The sequence below is a fragment of the Lepidochelys olivacea genome (assembly GCF_965140295.1).
Source record: "Lepidochelys olivacea isolate rLepOli2 genome assembly, chromosome: 2".
NCBI lineage: Eukaryota > Metazoa > Chordata > Testudines > Cheloniidae > Lepidochelys > Lepidochelys olivacea.
This window is the reverse complement of record NC_140412.1, coordinates 197,677,396-197,696,473: the sequence shown is the minus strand read 5'-3', so window position 1 is coordinate 197,696,473 and position 19,078 is coordinate 197,677,396. Positions and strand designations below refer to the sequence as shown.

General features: G+C 38.9%; 1 protein-coding gene across 3 annotated transcripts in view; it reads left to right on the top strand.

Moving 5' to 3' along the window:
• Nucleotides 1–19,078, top strand: part of LOC311515951 (uncharacterized protein) — a 411,106-nt gene that overhangs the window by 54,790 nt on the left and 337,238 nt on the right. For 2 of the 3 annotated variants that reach the window (XR_014710270.1, XR_014710271.1), the window contains exon 1: nt 9,042–9,169. Coding sequence is in view for 1 of the 3 variants with exons in the window: in XM_084619487.1 (XP_084475613.1) it covers nt 8,990–9,169 (180 nt within the window). In the remaining 2 variants the exon portion in view is untranslated. Of the gene's footprint in view, nt 1–8,229; nt 8,443–8,978; nt 9,170–19,078 lie in introns of those variants that run through there. The other variant, XM_084619487.1, reaches the window with a different exon arrangement.

Genomic DNA, 19,078 nt, shown 5'->3' with positions numbered 1-19,078 from the left:
CCTTTGAGTTGAATTGTCTGAGGGTAGCAAAAGGTCAATGTTAGTGTCAAATACCAATTCTGGCTAGTAGGTGAGTCCTGAACCTAAAGTCATGTGAAGAACTGTAAAGTCAAATGCACCACATCACATGACATCCGGGCTACATTTTTTGAAAGGTTGCATATAGCCTGCATATTTATAGTAACCATTTTCAGTCATAATAATTTAGATCCACAAATGAGAGCAATCAAGTTTTTTTGAGATGCAGTGTATCTTCAGTTCACCAATATTAACTTACATGAAATGTGCATGGAAGAGGCATGGAAAAATATTTGCATGCAACAACTGCAGTTTTCTAAAGCAAACATCTAGTTTTTATATGAATGATTAAGCAGAAGTTTCTGAGTACTTGTTTTTGTAGTATTCTTGTGATAAATACATAAAATGTAGTCAAAATCACACGCATATTGTGGTCCAGTGGATAATGTGGCTTGGATTGGGACTCAAGAAGATGGTGTCTGTTTCCAGCTCTAACACGGACCTATTTTGTGACCTTGAGCAAATCATTTTACTTCGCTGTGCTTCTGTTTCTACTCCCACAATTTGCCAGTCTTATTATTAGGATTGGAAGTTTTTCAGTGCAAGGTGTCTCTTTCTGGGTGTTACTATAGTGCCTAACATGATAGGGACTTAATCTTGGTCTTGCAGTTATACCAATAATATTGCTTTGAACCATTGGCCCCCACTTCAGTCCCATCATGTAGTCTTATTCCTGTCTTTTACATTAAACTCGTAACTTCATTGTAACCAAACTTTTATCTTTGATCCATGAAGGCTATAGTTGGTCCTGAAATGTGTTACCTTTATATTTTAGGGTATGCATGTTTCTAGAATCTGTTTAAGCAACCGTTATAGACTACACCTTAAGGAAGAGCATAGCATGTATGGTAATGAGCTGTAATATTGATTGCACTTGCAATATTTTAATGCCATTTGTACTGAAAATGAACAATAGAACTGAGCTCAGAAATTTTTGATTTTGTGCTGTATACCGTAATATACAGTGCATACTTAGAAATGTGCCTTATTATGGTTTTACAGTACTGAGACCATAGTTAAGGTTGCTTCAGATTTCTGTGTTTTACAGGGTTCTGTACCTTTAGTGTCTCAACTTTTTTCAGAACCTTTTTTTTTAAACATGCCATGGGGAATTTGAACCAAGCTAATTAATGTCTGTGTGGAATGATCACCAATGTGTAATTTTGAATTAGTATGTTGTTATTTTTAGGAAATGTGTAAAACTAGAACACTAAAAAAGCATGTATTTTTGGCACATTTACTGTCCCCCTGCTACTCCGTGAGCAGTAACATTGTGACATGAGAGAAAATCAGCCACTCATCACTCCCTCCAATTCATTTGTATATTTGGGTAGAATTACTACTGCCCTGGTTGTCATGGCAATGGCTGCCTTTGATAAATGATTGACCTCAGACTGCCATAACATTATGACAAAGATGGGTCACAGGAGGAGCTATAATGAAAGCATGCTGGGTTCTGATAAGCTCCTGCTGTGCTCCTTTGGGTTTGCCCTGTGGTAAGGTACGCTGTTTCTTTTCAAAGGGTAATTGTTTGTTACTTTCCTCAAAAAGGGTATATGAAAATAAAATATAAAATTACAGCTCCTTTTGGATATAGAATTACAGCTCCTATTGTCATCTATTTCTTACAAACTGTGGGCTTTTTATAAAAAAGCTGGGGATTTTAGATCTGATTCCCTATTCGGTTTCTGTTACACAGCTAAAAAACCCTATCATGTGGAAGTTGCAGTAAAACTGAAGCTACATTTAAAAAAAACATGTTTTGTTTGAATACATTTATATTTAATTATATTTAATTTCAATTAAATTAAATAATTTCAATAATATTCAATTTCAATTTAATTTCAATATTTAATTTAATTATATTTAATGTCAATGTATTGGTCGACATGGTAATCTGGAACATCACAGAGATAACAATGGCAACCAAATATACATTGAAGACAACAAACTTGTGTAAGTGCTTTATTATTTAAATAGCGCGCGTGCACACACACACATATTCTTTCTGTTAAAAACTAAGAAAATTAACAAAAAAAGCCTTCATTTAATGTTAGTTAAGGTTACTCTCAATAAACTAAATATAATACAGCCAATCAATAAACTAAATATAAAAAAAATAGGAAATACAAAGTTAAGGATTAAAAGGGTGCAAAGTGAAGCACTCTCAAGTAAGAAAATGCCAGAATGACTGTCACCTGTGCAACCTTATTTCAGCCCCATTGTACATATACATTATGATACAGTATTTAATTACATGATTGCATATTATTTTTTTGCACAGGGCCCCTGGTTCATTATGCTGTGGGGATGGATTGGGTTTGTGTAGTAAAGGAATCTGTTATCTGTAGGATCCCTGCCTCTTTTACTGTAAAAGTTAGGTTTGTAGTAAATGAAGCCTGAGATTTCAGGAAGAGAAAGGATGGTCTTTGTCACTGTTTCAGGGCAACTGTACCTGTAGTCCCCCTCTATTGTCCAAGGGCATCCACTTTAGACTTCTGGCTCCGAGCTGTCACCTCTCTTGGGTTGAGGCCTGTGTCTCACTCACTCCTGACTGGGAATTTTTAGACTGCACCACTCCCTGCCTTACACTGTGATATCCTTAGCCAGCCAGGCTGCCTAATAGGCCAATGGCCATCCTGTGCTTTTCTGTCCAAGGGTTATGGACAGTATATTGCTCACAGTTATAAATTACCAGTTCCTTCTAAGCACATGCCTTTATTCTTAATGTAAAAGCTTTTACGTTAAGAATAAACATATTAAAACAATAAAAGAACCTATATGCATGCTAAAAAGCTTACCTGAAGTCAACCTCAACTCTGTCCCAGGACTCTGGTAGGTTTTAGTCTTTCAAAACCCACAACTGAACTTTTCCCATGGTTACAGATTCATCTGCATTTGATCCAGAACCAGAACAAAATCTGGGCAGGTCAGCCATTTCTTTATACAGCTTAGGCCTTTTATCTTGACGTTCTGTAACAGGCTTCAAAATTCTGGGTTCTTACACAACTGGAGTTAGGGAATTTGCATTAACCTCTTCGTAGGGATTCCCCAAGAAATCCACTTATCACTTATTGTCTCAAAAGTCCATACTTGTCTGGCACATTTTAAATATAACTTTTGAACTCCTAGGTCTCACATTTATCACATCTTCCCACTAGTGAGATTACATACAATCCCAGTCCACAATAATACATAAAACTTAATACAATAAGGACTTCCAAGGATATTGCAGGAAATTGTCATATCTGTGATAGTCTCATGGTTAGGGCAGTTGAATACCATCTTAGAGACCTGGATTCTATTCCTGTCTCTGCAGCCAAGGTCCTGTGAGATGCTGGGCAAGTCCCTTACAGCAGACTTTTCACAGGTAATCACTTCTGCATATAAATCAAAGGCTGTATCATAATGCGTACACACAAGGAGGCTAAATTAAGGTTGCAGGGACAGTGTTCATTCTGGCATTTCCTAACTTGAGAGTTCTTTACTTTGTGACCTTTTCATTGCTTTTAATCCTTTGTAATTCCTAATTTTTTGTGGTTTACTTTAGTTTAGAGAACAATCTTAACTAACTTTAAACTAAGTTTTTTGTTTGTTTCTTTATAGAGTGCCATAAGTACATGGCACATTACCATTTCCATTACCATGGATGAAAGAAACAGATCCATGCTGCTTCTCTCAGATCTGTCAGCATTTCTGGATTCCATTGATCCGCAGAATATTTTTACTTACCAGTGGGATCTTGTTGGTATAGATGGAATTACCCTCCAGTGAGGTCAGAGTCAGTACTGCTGTCAATTGCTTGTCCTCCTGAACAGTCCTCACAGGCAGTGTACCACAGGGTTCCATCTTGTCAACCCCACCCCTCAGATTTACATTGTCAAACTGCCTGGAGTGGCTCACAACCGTGAGTGCAAACCTTAGGACAATCTGTTAAGAAATAGTGCACAAACCCAAAACTGGTTGTGTGTTCTGTACTTCGGTTTCACCAATCAATTATCAAGTGTGAATACCTCAAAGATTACAACAGCCTTAACATGGAGTCAAAGACAGTCCCATTGGAAGCTGCTAAGTCTGCAGTGTCATCAGGATTCAGAAGATGCTCAACTCTATGGCTTCTTTTCATAATTACATTCTGTAGTCTCATTACTTTCTCAGTGGCTTACTAAGACAGAGTTCTGGATGAAAGCAAACCTGGTTCCACTCAACCTGGATGCTTGTTGGAAACACTTAGAAGATTGGAAGAAGGTGGTAGCTGCACATTACGCTGAGAGCGTATGCCTGTCTTTCAACAAAATTGCTCATATTAGATCCATCAGTGCTCCTGAGTTTTTAAGTAGTAGTAGTATTATGGCTTGAAGCATAGCTGATCTTGAGCCATCATTCCTCTCACACAGACCTCACACTGGTCATTCACCTTTGTCATCTTCAGTCTAGTTTACTACAATGTGTTGTACTTAGAATACACTGGCAATCCACCTACAATCTCTGTCTGGTGCAGAAGCCAGCCTCCTGAATGAGAAGAGCTATTGTGAATACATTATTATGATCAATTATTATTAATAATTATTTTATGTTTACAGTGGCATACTAGGCATTTTGCAGTACAAAGAGAAAAGTCCCCACTCAAAGAATTGAGCTTAAGTCTTTTTACTGACTTCTGAATAGTTTGCAATAGGTTGTCTAGAATCTGCTTCCCTCCCTATTCCTCGTCATGGCCATGGAGGGTATGTCTACACTGCAATGTAAGCTCAAGGTTAGTAGAAATCGAGTTAGCAGATCCTGGGTTTCTTAGCCTTGGGCTTGAGTGTCTACACACATTTGTAACTCCCAGTTAGGAATTGTTGAATCCTGGGTCCCAACCTCGGGCTCCAATGTCTGCACATTATGCAGACCCAAGTCCACCCAGACTTCCTAGCACCCTCCCAAAACCACCCTAGCCCTTTGTTCGTGGTGCAGTGTGAGAAAACTTGACTGTCCACTTAACTTGACTATCCAGAGGGCAAAGAAAACCAGCCTGTGGGTTTGTGGGATTTTAGCAGACTTTCAGAGCATGAGTCCAGTGGGGTTGCATCTACACTGCAGAGCAATAGGATTTGAACCCTGGGTCCTGTCTTGACTCAGGCTTGGACCCTCCATCTCTGTGGTCCTGCGACCTTGGAGTAGCACGAATTGTATGTAAATGGAAGAGGGGTTAGGCTTGAGCTACAGTTCTAACCTTGGGTTTATGTTGCAATGCAGACATACCCTACGGTCCTGTTGATTTCTGGGGTTAAACACTCAAGGCTTAGTGCAGGGCTTTCTCAGTCAAGGGCACTGTCTTTGGAATTAGCTTTCCTTGGTTGTCTGCCAAAATCTAGTAAACTTCAGAGCATATGGTAAGATGTTTTTATTTTGTTTAGCTTTTATCTATATTTTTAAAAAATTGGGGATTTGGGGGGATTTTGTGTGTGTGGGAGTGTTATCTGAGTTTGTTTTCCAGCAAAATGACATTGGTTCTTTAACGTTTGTATATAATTTATCACTTTACTAACTTTGTAAATAAGTGCATAGATGTTGTGGCAGTAGTTGCTCTATGAATCAAGACACTATAAAGAAGACAATACAGTTATTTAAAAATATTATTAGTTATGCAATCAGTCAGCCAACTGTTTGCTCAAGAATATCAAGAATTACATTTGCTGATAATATGATTCTAATGTAGGACCCAATTATATACACTTGTGTAAAAGCCATTACACTCAACATCAGGTATGCACTATAGGAAAAGATATGCATATCCTGGATTTGGTATGAGTACAAATAGGGAAATAAACAGTTTGGGGCAGGCCAGAAAGTGGAGGCTGGCCATCTTTTTTCATAATGACATTCAGGCAACCAATCAACAGCAGACAAATATAGATGCCAAACTCTATAAGCAAGGAAAGTTGGGTTCACTGGATGCCATTAGTGTAATATATGCATTTGGGAAGCAAAATCTCATCTTTTGCACATTCTGCAGAGCAGAGCACCTCAGTGTATGTATGCTTTGAGGAACACTGATATGGCCAGAGGGTGATGGACACTTCTGTATATTGGAATGCTGGCACTTTGGGAGTAGTGAAGACACAACAATGCTTTAGTGGGAAAGTGGAGAGCAAGCACAGCTTGGCAGAGCTGGGCAGATGTTTGGATGCCACTTTGCATGCAACTGCTTCTCCATAACCCAGCTCTGAGGCTCAGGGTAATATGGAATCATCAGACAGGATTGGTTGGTTTTTCACTGCACTGGCACTCAGTCTCCCAAAGAGAGTGGTGATATTGCATTTTCGTATGCCCAGAATAGCTTTTCTGTCCTATGGCAAATGCTGTGCATAACACCACAATGGTACAGTAAGATCTAAGCCGTTACCACCGACATGAACATGGTAAACACTCTTCGTGCTGTCACCAGGCCAAATGGGAGGACTGCAAACTGCTAGTGGTGGGGCCCCACTATAAACCAAAGGAAGTGTCTGTGTCCTTGAAAGACGGCTATGTGGAAGTACGTGTCCTTCAAGACAAGGGCGGCATACCAGTCTCCCAGATCCAGGGAGGGGATAATACAGGCCAGGGAAACCATGTGGAATTTTAACTTCTTTAGGTACTTGTTGAGGTCTTGCAGGTCCAGAATGGGCTGACCACCCTTGGCCTTTGGGATTAAAAAGTACCAGGAATAGAACCCCTTGTTCCTCTACTCGAGAGGAACTTCTTATACCACACCTAGCTGTAGCAACCCCTTTACCTCCTGTGCGAGGAGACGCTCATGAGAGGGGTCCCCTACGGATACTGCTGAGGGAAAAAACTTCCGACACCGGTGCATGTGGCGAGCACCCCCCCCCCCATTTTTCAGCCTATGCTGTTGAAAGTACTTTGACCCTGATCTAGCAATGTACTTAAGACCATACATAATATCATTATGCACAGATTTAGATGCTTGTTGGATTTGGGCCTTACTGTTTAATGAGTGTGATGGTGGTTTCACAAGCACTACTGATTATGGGGTAGCTTTTATTTCATGCAAGCCAGCTTTTTTGATACTGACAGGTACCCAAAAGAACCCATAAACATTTTGCAAACTAGCACTGCTTTTTATGAGATTACAGATAGTCGTAGTATATTCAATGCTGGACATTCAAATGCTCCTCATGCTCTCCTCCCCAAATAATATGTAGATTTTATTTAATGAATTTGATTATAAAATATACAGGATCTGAGTCTTCTCATTTACATCAGTTTTAAATTGAAATGCCAGTGATTTCATCAGTTACTCCTGATTTACACTTACCATTGTAAGTGAGAGGAGAACAAGGCCCACATTTAGCAAGGTATGCTTTTTTATTCTTTTACTACTCAAATATTTTTAAAGGTTTCTGTTTTAAAAGGTTTCTTATTTAAAAGACAATTTGGCTTTGTGATACTTTTTTTTTCAGTGTTACAAAACTACCTTTGCCCTTTACCCAGTGTGCTGTTGCAATAAGACATGTCAGGGTACATGTAGAAACAAACCCATGTGGGATGTAATGAAATCCAAGGGAAAGAACCAAATGGCCCCACCCAATAGCATATCCAAAATATCCTGGGACAGATCCTCAGTTGATGTAAATGGTCAAAGCTCCTGAGGATCTGGCACTATATCTTTATGGAGTGGATTATGGCTATTATAAAGTTCCACACAGACTTCTACTAGATGTTTCCAGTTAACTTTTAAAGCAGCAGCTCCTCAGGACAATGTGGTGTTATTTTTAGAAGTGCAGGCTGGTCATCTGATGGTGTCCTGATTTAAGAATTATCTGGTCTAAATTCACCACTTTTTTTAAATTAAAGATAAACAGTTGGCTGGATTGGGTTTCAATATTATTCTTATTATTTTATAATTTAAATATTCTTAATGAGATTGCATTCTCCCCACCCATGCATAACTTCCAGTCTAAAGTAGCTATCATAGGGAATAAAAGAATCCTGTATGTACATTGTAGTCTCGCTTGATTTTTAACTATTTACACAGGATTTTTTTCTCTCTCTCCTATATTTTATTTATTTGGTTTTTAAAAAATAAAACTCGGGAGCTGGTGGCTGGTACTGGTTTAGATTTCCTGCCTGAATTTGCTCTTGTTTTTCTCCTTACTCCAGTTCTCCTTGTGCAATGCTGCGTGGCGCTGGCAGATTGAGAGAGAGGGAGCTCCAGTCACACACATACACACAGATCACGGAGAGGAGATTAACATCAAGGAGACCACGTTTGCTATAGAAGGGAGGTGGGGTTGGCCGGGGTGGAGGGGGGAAATAAAGGCAACAGTCGGATAAATGCTCGTCTGCCCTCCTCGTCACCAGCACCTCGCTCAGGTCTGAATTCGCTTCTTTTCCTTTGCTGTATTGTGCTTGCCTAGGATCTGGAGAGGAGGCGGGGGGAGGGGAGAAAGGGGGAGGTTTAACTTTTACTTGACATTACCGGGTTATTGTCAGTTTCACGGTGTTAAATCCCGGCGATTTCCCCTCGCCCCCATCCTGTGCTTAGCTCCCGCCAGTTAACTTTGTTTAAAGGGCTGCAGCCAAAAAGGCTTGTACGGGCCTGGGACATAGATAGCATAAAGTAAATAATCACCACAATTAGACTGGGGCAGGGAGTTGATCTGAGTCGCTAGTGATCTGCTTAGTTAGCGTTTGCTGTTTAGGGGCGATTGAAGGCCATCGCACCAAGGACACACACACACATACACACACACACGCTAGATACAAAAGTCTGGAGGATCTAGGGGGGAATTGCAGCCACCGGATCGGTGCAGAAGAGGCAGCCAGAGCCATGCGTGCCACGGCCTCCTGAAAAAAGGAAGACGCTGGGTGGTGGAAAGTATTTTGTCTGCTTTTGTCTTGAAATACAGTGAATTGGAAGATGGAGATGGATGTTAAGGGAGTTTCTCAGTGCCCAGAGCCCATCCCCCACTCGCAGGGGTCTGGAGGCTGTCAGCAGCAGCAGCAGCAACAGCAGGATGGGCAGGCAGGGGAAAGTGCAACTGCTAGTGACAGTAATAATCCAGAGAAGAGGCAAAACAGTGAGAAAGAAGACAAAAAGGTAGGTCTGCCGCCTTTAAAACGGTCATCGCCAAGCACAGCAGAGGAGCCTTCTTTTATAAACTACGATCGCTTGCGGTTAGATAGGAAATTAGAGTAGGGGTGGGAATCCATTCTGTAGGGAATGAAAAGGAGGATGACTTTGGGAAGTGAAAGCATCTAGCCTTACCAGGAAGAAGTGTACCCTGATTATGATGATGATGTTTTATGATTAAAGATGGTTATTTTCTATTTAAATGTAAAGAAGAGAGATATAAAGACAGAGTGGAAGGTTGTTTAAGGACAAGGGAAATGAGGAGGGTCATAGCAAAATAGCAATGGATAGAAAGCACTTCTCTGCCCATTCACACATAACTGATGTGCATTTGTCTCAAATGCATTGTTCTGTGTACAGTGCGTTGAAAGTGGCTTTATAGAGCTTGGATTAGGAGACATTGAAAATGATAAAATGTTGGCACTAAAGTTTACCTTACTTTCAGGATTTAGTACTGTGAGTGCCTCTTTTCCCCTAGCATCCTTTTTTAGTTAAGGGCAAGGGGCGAGTTACCTGTAAGGAAAGAAGCCTAGTAAAGCTGTTTCTTCAACCCTGCTGTGTCATTGTAGACTAGGGGACAGCTGCTTACTACTGTACTGAATGAAAATCTTTGGGTAACTGAGATCAATGAGAAATGGGTCAAATTGCATTCTTTGGTGCTTATATATCTTCTGCTAAATGAATCATAAAGTAGGGAGAATGGAGTAGAAAATATTGCCATTAAGATAATGTTAGCGGAGTGCATTGATCAGTGCTTTTGTCTGTAGGCATTGTCTTCATTTCCATTAATATTTCCCAGCATGGGTTTACTTAACTGAAGCCTATAAATTGTATGTGTATAGGTATGTAACAGACACATACTGACAAATGCATAAGTTTTAATATAATGATGAATTTTGCAAATAGTAATCTATGTAAGATTAATGATAAAAATTCTTAAAGTTTCATTGAAGTATGCAGTTTTCTACGTAAATAGAGATCACATGAATAGATTTTAATCTTGTTTCAAAATGTTGCATTGTACTGGAAGTGAGCCATGTTTCATGAAGTAGTTTTACTATGTAGTACAGTTTTATTTTATGTTAGAAATGTGGAAGGAAACACTTATACAATGAAACAATGTAAACCAGTAATTAAATAAATTTGTGCAACAAATTTGTGCAACAAATATGTCAGGCCACATATTTATATAGTTAGAGTTGGGTTATCTTGATAGATATTTTTAAATCATTTTATCTTTTACTGGAGACCAGTAATATAGCTGAGATACTTTTTGATTTGTTGACCATCTTGTAAAATCAGTACAATTGTTTTGAAAATAAAAACAGACTATCAAAGATTGATCATTTGAACAGGGCCTGTATGGCTAAGTAAGGTGGATAAAAGGTTTTTATTTTTTAAAATGATAACTGATGGCTTTAAATATTCTAATATATGTAGATAGCATTTCAGTCTCCCTTGAGTGTATGAATATTTAATTCTGTCATGAATGCATATTACTGTAACGCATTTAAATGACTGTGTATGTTCAGTTTTTAGGAATAATTTTTGTGCATCATGTTACTAACAGAACTTTAAATGTATTCCTTCAATATTAGTTTACAAAATAATATGTAGAGCTAATGCTGCCATTTACATATGTGTTGGCTGTGCCAATGCCTTGAGTATTTAAAAATCCTGCCATCAGCAGAAATATATGCTCAGTAGTTACTTTTGATGCATCACATAGTCTGTCTAATGTTCTACCAGCGGTGGGTAGCAGGAAGGCAAATAACACATATGACTGTATGTGAAATGAGAACTAGAAAAGACTTGACTACATTTAGCTAATTAACAGGTGTAGATAACTGAGTGTTCTGCTGATGATTTCCTATGTATTAATCAGCAATTGCTTGACATAGATACAAAATACTTTTTCTTCTAGTTGTAGTCTTTCAAAGGTATTATGATGTGTCCTTTTCTTAACCAACATGGGTGCTATTTTAACCCTGCTGTTGCCAAAAGTATTTGCAGTGCCTGCAGGTTACATTTGTGGGGAGCGCTATGCTATTTCAAACCTCACTAACCTTATGAATCTTTTCTGGGTGCTTTTCCAGGACAATTTATACTTCTCATTAATGCCAGAGTCTTTTGGGTCTCTGATTAAATGATTACATTGAAAATGTGGGAAAAAGCCATTAAAATGGTAATACAATCCAACACATTTTATATTTAACATGGGAAAATAATACTTTTCTAAATCAAAATCCAAAAACCCCCAAATATTGCATGAAACATCATATAAGATCTTTCTAAATGGACAGAAATAACATGATCTTTGCTTATTTAACTATTAAGTAGGCATCAAGGGCACCTTGATTAAGAGCTGCATTTCGTAGCTGTAAAACACCCCACATGTAAATGATAAAGAATATAAGTAACAATGAGATCTCCTGACATTTTATAGATATATACTCACACACACACATTTTTCCTAAAATTTTCCAAAAATTAGGATTTCAGGGTATCTCAGGATTCCACCTTCAGCACTTGATTCCCAGGATTTTACTGGAGTAATAAAAAGCATTATGTTTTAGGGTCCACTTTCACTTTCACTGAAGACAATGGAAGTTTTGCCATTGACCTAAGTGGGAGCTGGATCAGGCTCATGACCAGTAAAGCTATGTTTTTCACAGTGTCTCAAAATGAAACCTTGTCAAATCAGCTGCCTACTGAAAATAGACACACCTTTGAATTTTGCAGGATATCCCATTACAAAGGTGTTTCAATGTCTTTTTAGTGGATCTCAGGTTTCTCTGGTCCATCAAACATTCTGTAAGCCGTTAGGCTCCAATCTAATAAAACATCAAAACACATGCTTACCTTTAAATATGTGAGTAGTTCCATCGACTTCAATGAGACTACTCTCATGCTTACAGTCATAATAAAGGAGTTGTATCTTTGAAAGCATTTATTTAGTCAAGGATTTGGCTGTGAAAGATATCTGTGGTAATAGCAACTTGTGACTCTAACATGTCTCTATACATGCTAGAACAGACACTAAGATCAAAAATTTTAAACATAGGCAACTAAAGTAAGACTTCTAGGTCCTTACTGAGACACCTAAATAAAAATATTCTGATTTTCAAAGATGCTGAGCAGCTGCGTCTCCAGACCTATGGGTTTTCAGTACCTTTGAAAATCAGGCTCTTCAATAGGTGTCTACATAGGGATTTAAGTGTCTAACTTTACACATCTAAATTGGAAATTTTTGTTCTATTTTTTTATTTTAAACAGTGAGGAAAAATCTTCCATAATTCCGTTTTTTCAAGTATGTACAAAAGAACCCAGTGCATTTACAGGCACATCCACATCTTCCACGTTATACCCAGACTGCAGATGCAAGAACCCCGTGAAACAGCTGCACACTGAAGAACTTTCTGCATATTTACTTGAAAATGGGTATACTAAGGTTACAAGAAAAATAAGCCTATTTGTACTGAGAACATTGTATTCTAGTTCAAAAGCTATTGTGCTAGTGCTTGATTTAGGAATTCTGAAGTGCTTTTTATACTTATTTGGATGCCATTACTCAGAATGCTCTTCTACCTCATACCTATGTGAGAGTGCTGCTAGTGTGTAAGCTCTGAGAGGAAAAAGACAATGCTTTGAGTATACTGTTGAATGCATTCAGTATTAGGCTGGAAATTACCTCCTTATAGAAATCCAGAAAGTACCACAGCCTTTTAATATTACCTTTTTCTCCATATTCTCTCCTTGGGGGGGAGGCGGGGGAGGGGGTGGAAGGGTTGTTTGTTTTAAAATACAAAGATGCATGTGGCATCATAGGACTCCAGCATCTGATATAACTTCTGTACCACTCCTCTGTGTTGAATGTACTCTCAACTCATATACATTTATTGTGTGCATCTTCACTTCTACTGGAATTTACAATTCTACCTTAATTGTATATTGTCATGAGAAGTTACAAATACTTTCTGTCAGTGTATGTTACTTCTGGCTGCTCCTTAACTGCTAAGCACTAGCTGTCATCTCCATGGAGGCTGGCGTAGTGGGTGGAACTGGAGTCAGCAGCCTGGAACCAGAGCTGATGGTCAGAAGCCTGGAAAGGAAGCAGGGCTGGAGCAAGGCAGGAGCAGAAGGGAGCAGGGCTGGATTAAGGCTGGGAACAAGGCTGAAGCAAGGTCTGTTGTAGCAGCAAGCTGGGGAAATCTGCCTAGTTGCACAGACAACTTCTTGGTGTCCCCTCCGGGCATAGGTAATGTGCCTGGACCAATCAAGGACCCTGAGAGCATTGTCAATCAGGCCTTCTATGGCTGGCATATCCTGTGGTACTTGGGACCTGTCAAGGTTCCTTCCCCAGTCTGAACTCTAGGGTGCAGATGTGGGGACCTGCATGAAAACCTCCTAAGCTTACTTTTACCAGCTTAGATTAAAACTTCCCCAAGGTACAAACTATTTTACCCTTTGCCGTTGGACTTTCGCTGCCACCACCAAATGTTTAACCGGTTACTGGGAAAGAGTTGTTTGGAAACGTCTTTCCCCCAAAATCCTCACCAAAACCTTGCACCCCCCCTTCCTGGGGAAGGTTTGATAAAAATCCTCACCAACTTGCATAGGTGACCACAGACCCAAACCCTTGGATCTTAAGAACAATGAAAAAGCATTTAGTTTCTTAAAAGAAGAATTTTAATAGAAGAAAAAGTAAAAAGAATCACCTCTGTAAAATCAGGATGGTAAATACCTTACAGGGTAATTAGATTCAAAACATAGAGAATCCCTCTAGGCAAAACCTTCAGTTACAAAAAGACACAAAAACAGGAATCTACATTCCATTCAGCACAGTTATTTCCTCAGCCATTTAAAGAAATCATAATTGAACACATATCTAGCTAGATTACTTACTAAGTTCTAAGACTCCATTCCTGTTCTGTCCCCAGCAAAAGCATCACACAGATAGACACAGACCCTTTGTTTCTCCCCCCTCCAGCTTTGAAAGTATCTTGTCTCCTCATTGGTCATTTTTGTCAGGTGCCAGCGAGGCGCTTCTTAACCCTTTACAGGTGGAAAGGGCTTTTCCTCTGGCCAGGAGGGATTTTAAAGGTGTTTACCCTTCCCTTTATATTTATGATAGGCCCACAAGGCTGAGAGCCTGTTAATGGCTGCTCTGGAAGAGCTGGTGGGTAGTGGCATAAATGCAGTAGTTGCTCAAAGCCAGCAGATCCAGGTTTTAGACACATACTAGCTTTTCCTGGTTGTTGTCAGCATTATCAGTTGTTTTGAGAAGCTATTTCAGTTTGCTGTTATACCTTAAGTGGAAGTATCAAATAATAAAAACCTAAGCAAAAGAATATGTATTTAGAATTTCTTCATTTACAAGTGGTGTATCTAGAGCCCAGCAAGAGAAGAATGAGGTCTTATACCATTTTTACGTTAGTTTTAAGTATAAAATAACAGTTGTAGAGGGTGGGGAATCAACTTCTGAGGCCTCTCAAACATTGATAATGAAGCAACGTTCAGGGTACATCAAACACACAGGAGTGGTGCACAAGTCATATCAAATGCTGAAGTCCTATGATGCCACATAAATAAGTATATCTTTGTACTTAAAAACAAACAAAAATCTCCCCAAAACAATGGAGACAGTATGGAGAAAATGGTAATATTAAAAGGCTGTGGTCTTTTCTGGTACATTGATAGAACTCCCAGGTAGGTTTTGTAAAGTTTTATGAAGCACTAGGCACTCTGCAAGAGGAGTATTTTCTTCTTCTTTGGCTCCCATCCTTCAGCTCAGCTGCAATTATGGGGCCAAATGATGTCTTTCCATCACTTTCTGTCTTGTGCCAGCTTCACAGCTTTATTCACCTTTAAACCTTTTTGTTTTATGTCATTCGTCACTATGTCTATCCAATTCATCCTTGGTCATCTTCTACTGCTAGTTCCTAGCACTCTGGTATGTAGGTATGTATTGCCATATATAGTATCCTTTTTGGGTCCATTTTTGACCCTTCTCCAAACCATCTCAGTCATCCTTCTTGAATCTTCTGTAAAAACATTATGTTATGCCCTAGTCATTTTCTTGTCACTTCTTTTTTTATTTTCTGCAGTCTTGAAACTCTCAGTATCCCCCCAACCAGTTCAATTCTTCAGTCAATATATTTCATTCATTGGCTTTCCTCATATTTCAACATTTAGACCCATATAGCAGTATCAGCATAACAGTTGTCTCAGATACACTAATTTTGGTTTTATCTAAATCTGTTTAGCCTTTCAGATCTGCAGAGTTTTCCAAATACTGTCCTTTTTCTGTTGTAGAGAAGCAAAGTGTGTGTTGTAAATGGCTTGTCTAGTTTTTGTAAAGTCCAGCCACAAGGAAGTTTGTGTGGAAGGTTGTTTTTATATGAGAGTATCCAGTTTTGAGAGCTCATTCTTAATCTTTCCCTGTTTGCCGTAGAGGATGTTGATCAGGTGGTTGCGCGATTTCTTTGAGAGCATGTGGCACAAGCTGTCAGCATAGTCTGTGCGGTATGTAGATTGTAATGGATTTTTTGCCTTCAGTCCTTTTGGTATGATGTCCATCTGTTTGCATTTGGAAAGGAAGATGATGTCTGTCTGTATCTGTACGAGTTTTTTCATGAAGTTGATAGATTTCCACTCCATAAGGCTAAATTCAGTGCCTTGCATAATGATAGGTTTCAGAGTAGCAGCCGTGTTAGTCTGTATTCGCAAAAAGAAAAGGAGTACTTGTGGCACCTTAGAGACTAACAAACTTATTTGAGCATAAGCTTTCGTGAGCTACAGCTCACTTCATCGGATGCATTCAGTGGAAAATACAGTGGGGAGATTTATATACATAGAGAACATGAAACAATGGGTGTTACCATACACACTGTAACGGAGAACTGTTAATAGCTCACCGTAAGTGATCACTCTCGTTACAATGTGTATGGTAACACCCATTGTTTCATGTTCTCTATGTATATAAATCTCCCCACTGTATTTTCCACTGAATGCATCCGATGAAGTGAGCTGTAGCTCACGAAAGCTTATGCTCAAATAAATTTGTTAGTCTCTAAGGTGCCACAAGTACTCCTTTTCTTTTTCCAAATACTGTAGCGGCTAGTCTGATTCTACTTTTTTATGTCATCTTTACAATTCCCATTCTTTAATACTAGTCCTCCAAGGCAAACAGATTTTTCCGTGTGTATTCTAGTTCTCTGCCTCTAACTCCTTCCTCTAACTTTTTGCCTCTTGTCTTCCAATTGCCATATTTTTGTCTTCTCCATACTGAACTTTTCCAAAGTTTCTGCTTTCCTGGTCAGTTATTCTCTATAAATGTTTGGTCAGTGAAATGAATTCAATATCATCTGTAACTCTAAGGTTATTTACTGTCCTCCCACATAACATGACTCCTCTTTTTTCATCTCTCAGTGCTACGACCATTACTGCTTCTAGTACCAAGTTGAACAAATCTGGTGATAGGGAGATATACTATTTTAAAATGATTCTCCCGTTGAATAAATAGCAAGAGAATTTTTTGGGCTAAGAGTGAGCAGCTATTTAAATTTTTCATCTAAATGATCAATAAGCGGATGAAGCTTGAAAGCCAATCACACAGTGAATGGTTCCTGGGACAAGCACAGATATTTTCATTGTAATGTAGGAATTTCATTAAAACTTGGTACTATTTCTAGTCATACTCATTACAGAGGGAAATGAGGAGTTATTGATACATAAACTGTTCATTTTTTCCCTCAGTTATACAGCTCCCTGGCATCTGATTGGTTGTGGGACTCTCATTCACATAATGACTGTAATTATTTCTCACTAGCTGTACAATATGCGAATCCCTGTACTCTGACTGGCTGCCAGACATAATTACCCAATCAGAGAATAGGGATTTACATATTCACTGTACAGTTATTTCCCAATAACTCATTCTCAAAAAATACTGATGAGCAAAGAAAATACAACTGAAACTGATCACAAGGAAAATAAATAAATAAATGCGTGTTCGCGTAATACGCAGAGCCCTCAATCAGGGCTCTGTTGCACTGCGTGTTGTATAATAAAAGACAGTCCTTGTCTCAGCTTAAATATATTAAAGGTCTCCATAATTAATGTCCCGCCTTTCTTTCTTTCCCCATTACTCTCTTCTCCTATCTCTCTTCCTCTCCCAGTTCTATAAGGCTCCTGTCCCTAGAATAACTGTTGTATATTTGTTTAAATTATTTGTTTACATTACTTGCTGATAGAGGCCTTGTCTGTTATGGGAAAATGCATTGTGTCAGAAACTATGTTTACTAATACAACATAAAATACAATGTAGCTCTTAGTGCATACAAGGACATTCATTTTAACATGTGATAGGTAGCCATGATTAACCAGTACAATACAATAATTATTCAGTAGCTCATCATGACCAGCTAACATGTTTTGAAACATGCCTGTCCTTTTCATTTAAAAATCTACTAAATAAAAATACATCCTCTTATGTAAATGGTAAGTAAAAAGCTCTGTTGAATTAAATTGAACTCTTTGGGTAAATAAGTGTTGCAGGATCAGACCCCAAAGCCTAGGCTAATAAACAAATAGTTCTTTGGCCTCAGAGTTCATTTGCTATAAACATCTCGGCCTACAGCTCCAGAGTTTATTTCTGTAAAAAGGATTCACCTTCAGGTAATTGTATTACACAAGTTGGTCAGAGCAACAATATTAGCAATATCTGAACATACTGTACCAAGAACATACTGTCCACATTAGTTTCAGGTCACCCACAAATAACTGTTATGTTTGATTAGAGGGTGAAAAAAAGGAGTGGAACCTCTGCCTCTTCTATTAACACAGGCTCTCTGTTAATTGATTTCAGCAACTGTCTCAAGCACCATTGACACCTCCTCTTCACCAATAACTAATGATTGTATCCTCACTGAGGATATTGCTAGGACTGTACTCACTGCCAGACTCTTCTGGCAGAAAATGTATCTCTGAATCCAAACCTAATGCAATTACAAGATTCCTGCATTTGATGAGATGTAATTAAAGTTGTAAATATCTACCAAAATTATTACTTATTATTATTGTATAACATCATAGATGTGCATTGTGCTCTACAGAGATTTTAAAAATGCCAGGTCTCTGCCTTGAGGTATTTACATTTCAAATTAGGCAAAACACAGCAGGGATGACTGTAAACAAAAGATGGGGAGGTGGGTATGGGAGGACAAAGTATAAAACAATGAACAGTCTACTCTTGAGATACATTAACATTGGAAGAGCGTGGAAGGAAGCCCAGGGAGAATGTCATTGGTAGAGAGCTAACTGAAAGCAGTAAGTTTTGAGTAAGGATTTGAAGGAGGTGGTATATGGTCCACTTTGGGGTCAAGAGAACTTTATTAAGTGGGCATCAGGGCCAAGTTCAGTACAGGAAGTACACATCATAGAATCATAGAATATCAGGTTTGGAAGGGACCTCAGGAGGTCATCTAGTCCAACCCCCTGCTCAAAGCAGGACCGATCCCCAATTTTTGCCCCAGATCCCTAAATGGCCCCCATCAAGGATTGAACTCACAACCCTGGGTTTAGCAGGCCAATGCTCAAACCACTGAGCTATCCCTCCCTGCGTCATGCAGTGCAGAAAGTCACATCTGGGCCCCACAGACATTATAAAGTGCCCTGATGCAGCCTTTTTAACTTTATGGATTGTGTTTCGAGGACATGCAGACTTCCTGAGTATCTGGAAACCACTTTTAATAGCTAAATATTTCCCTCCCATCTCTCTTGGCTCCATATTTAATCAAAGGGAAAAGTTTGTCCTTACCAAGATCAGCAGATACTAAAACATTTAGTTTCTAAGGCATGGAGATATGAAAAGCT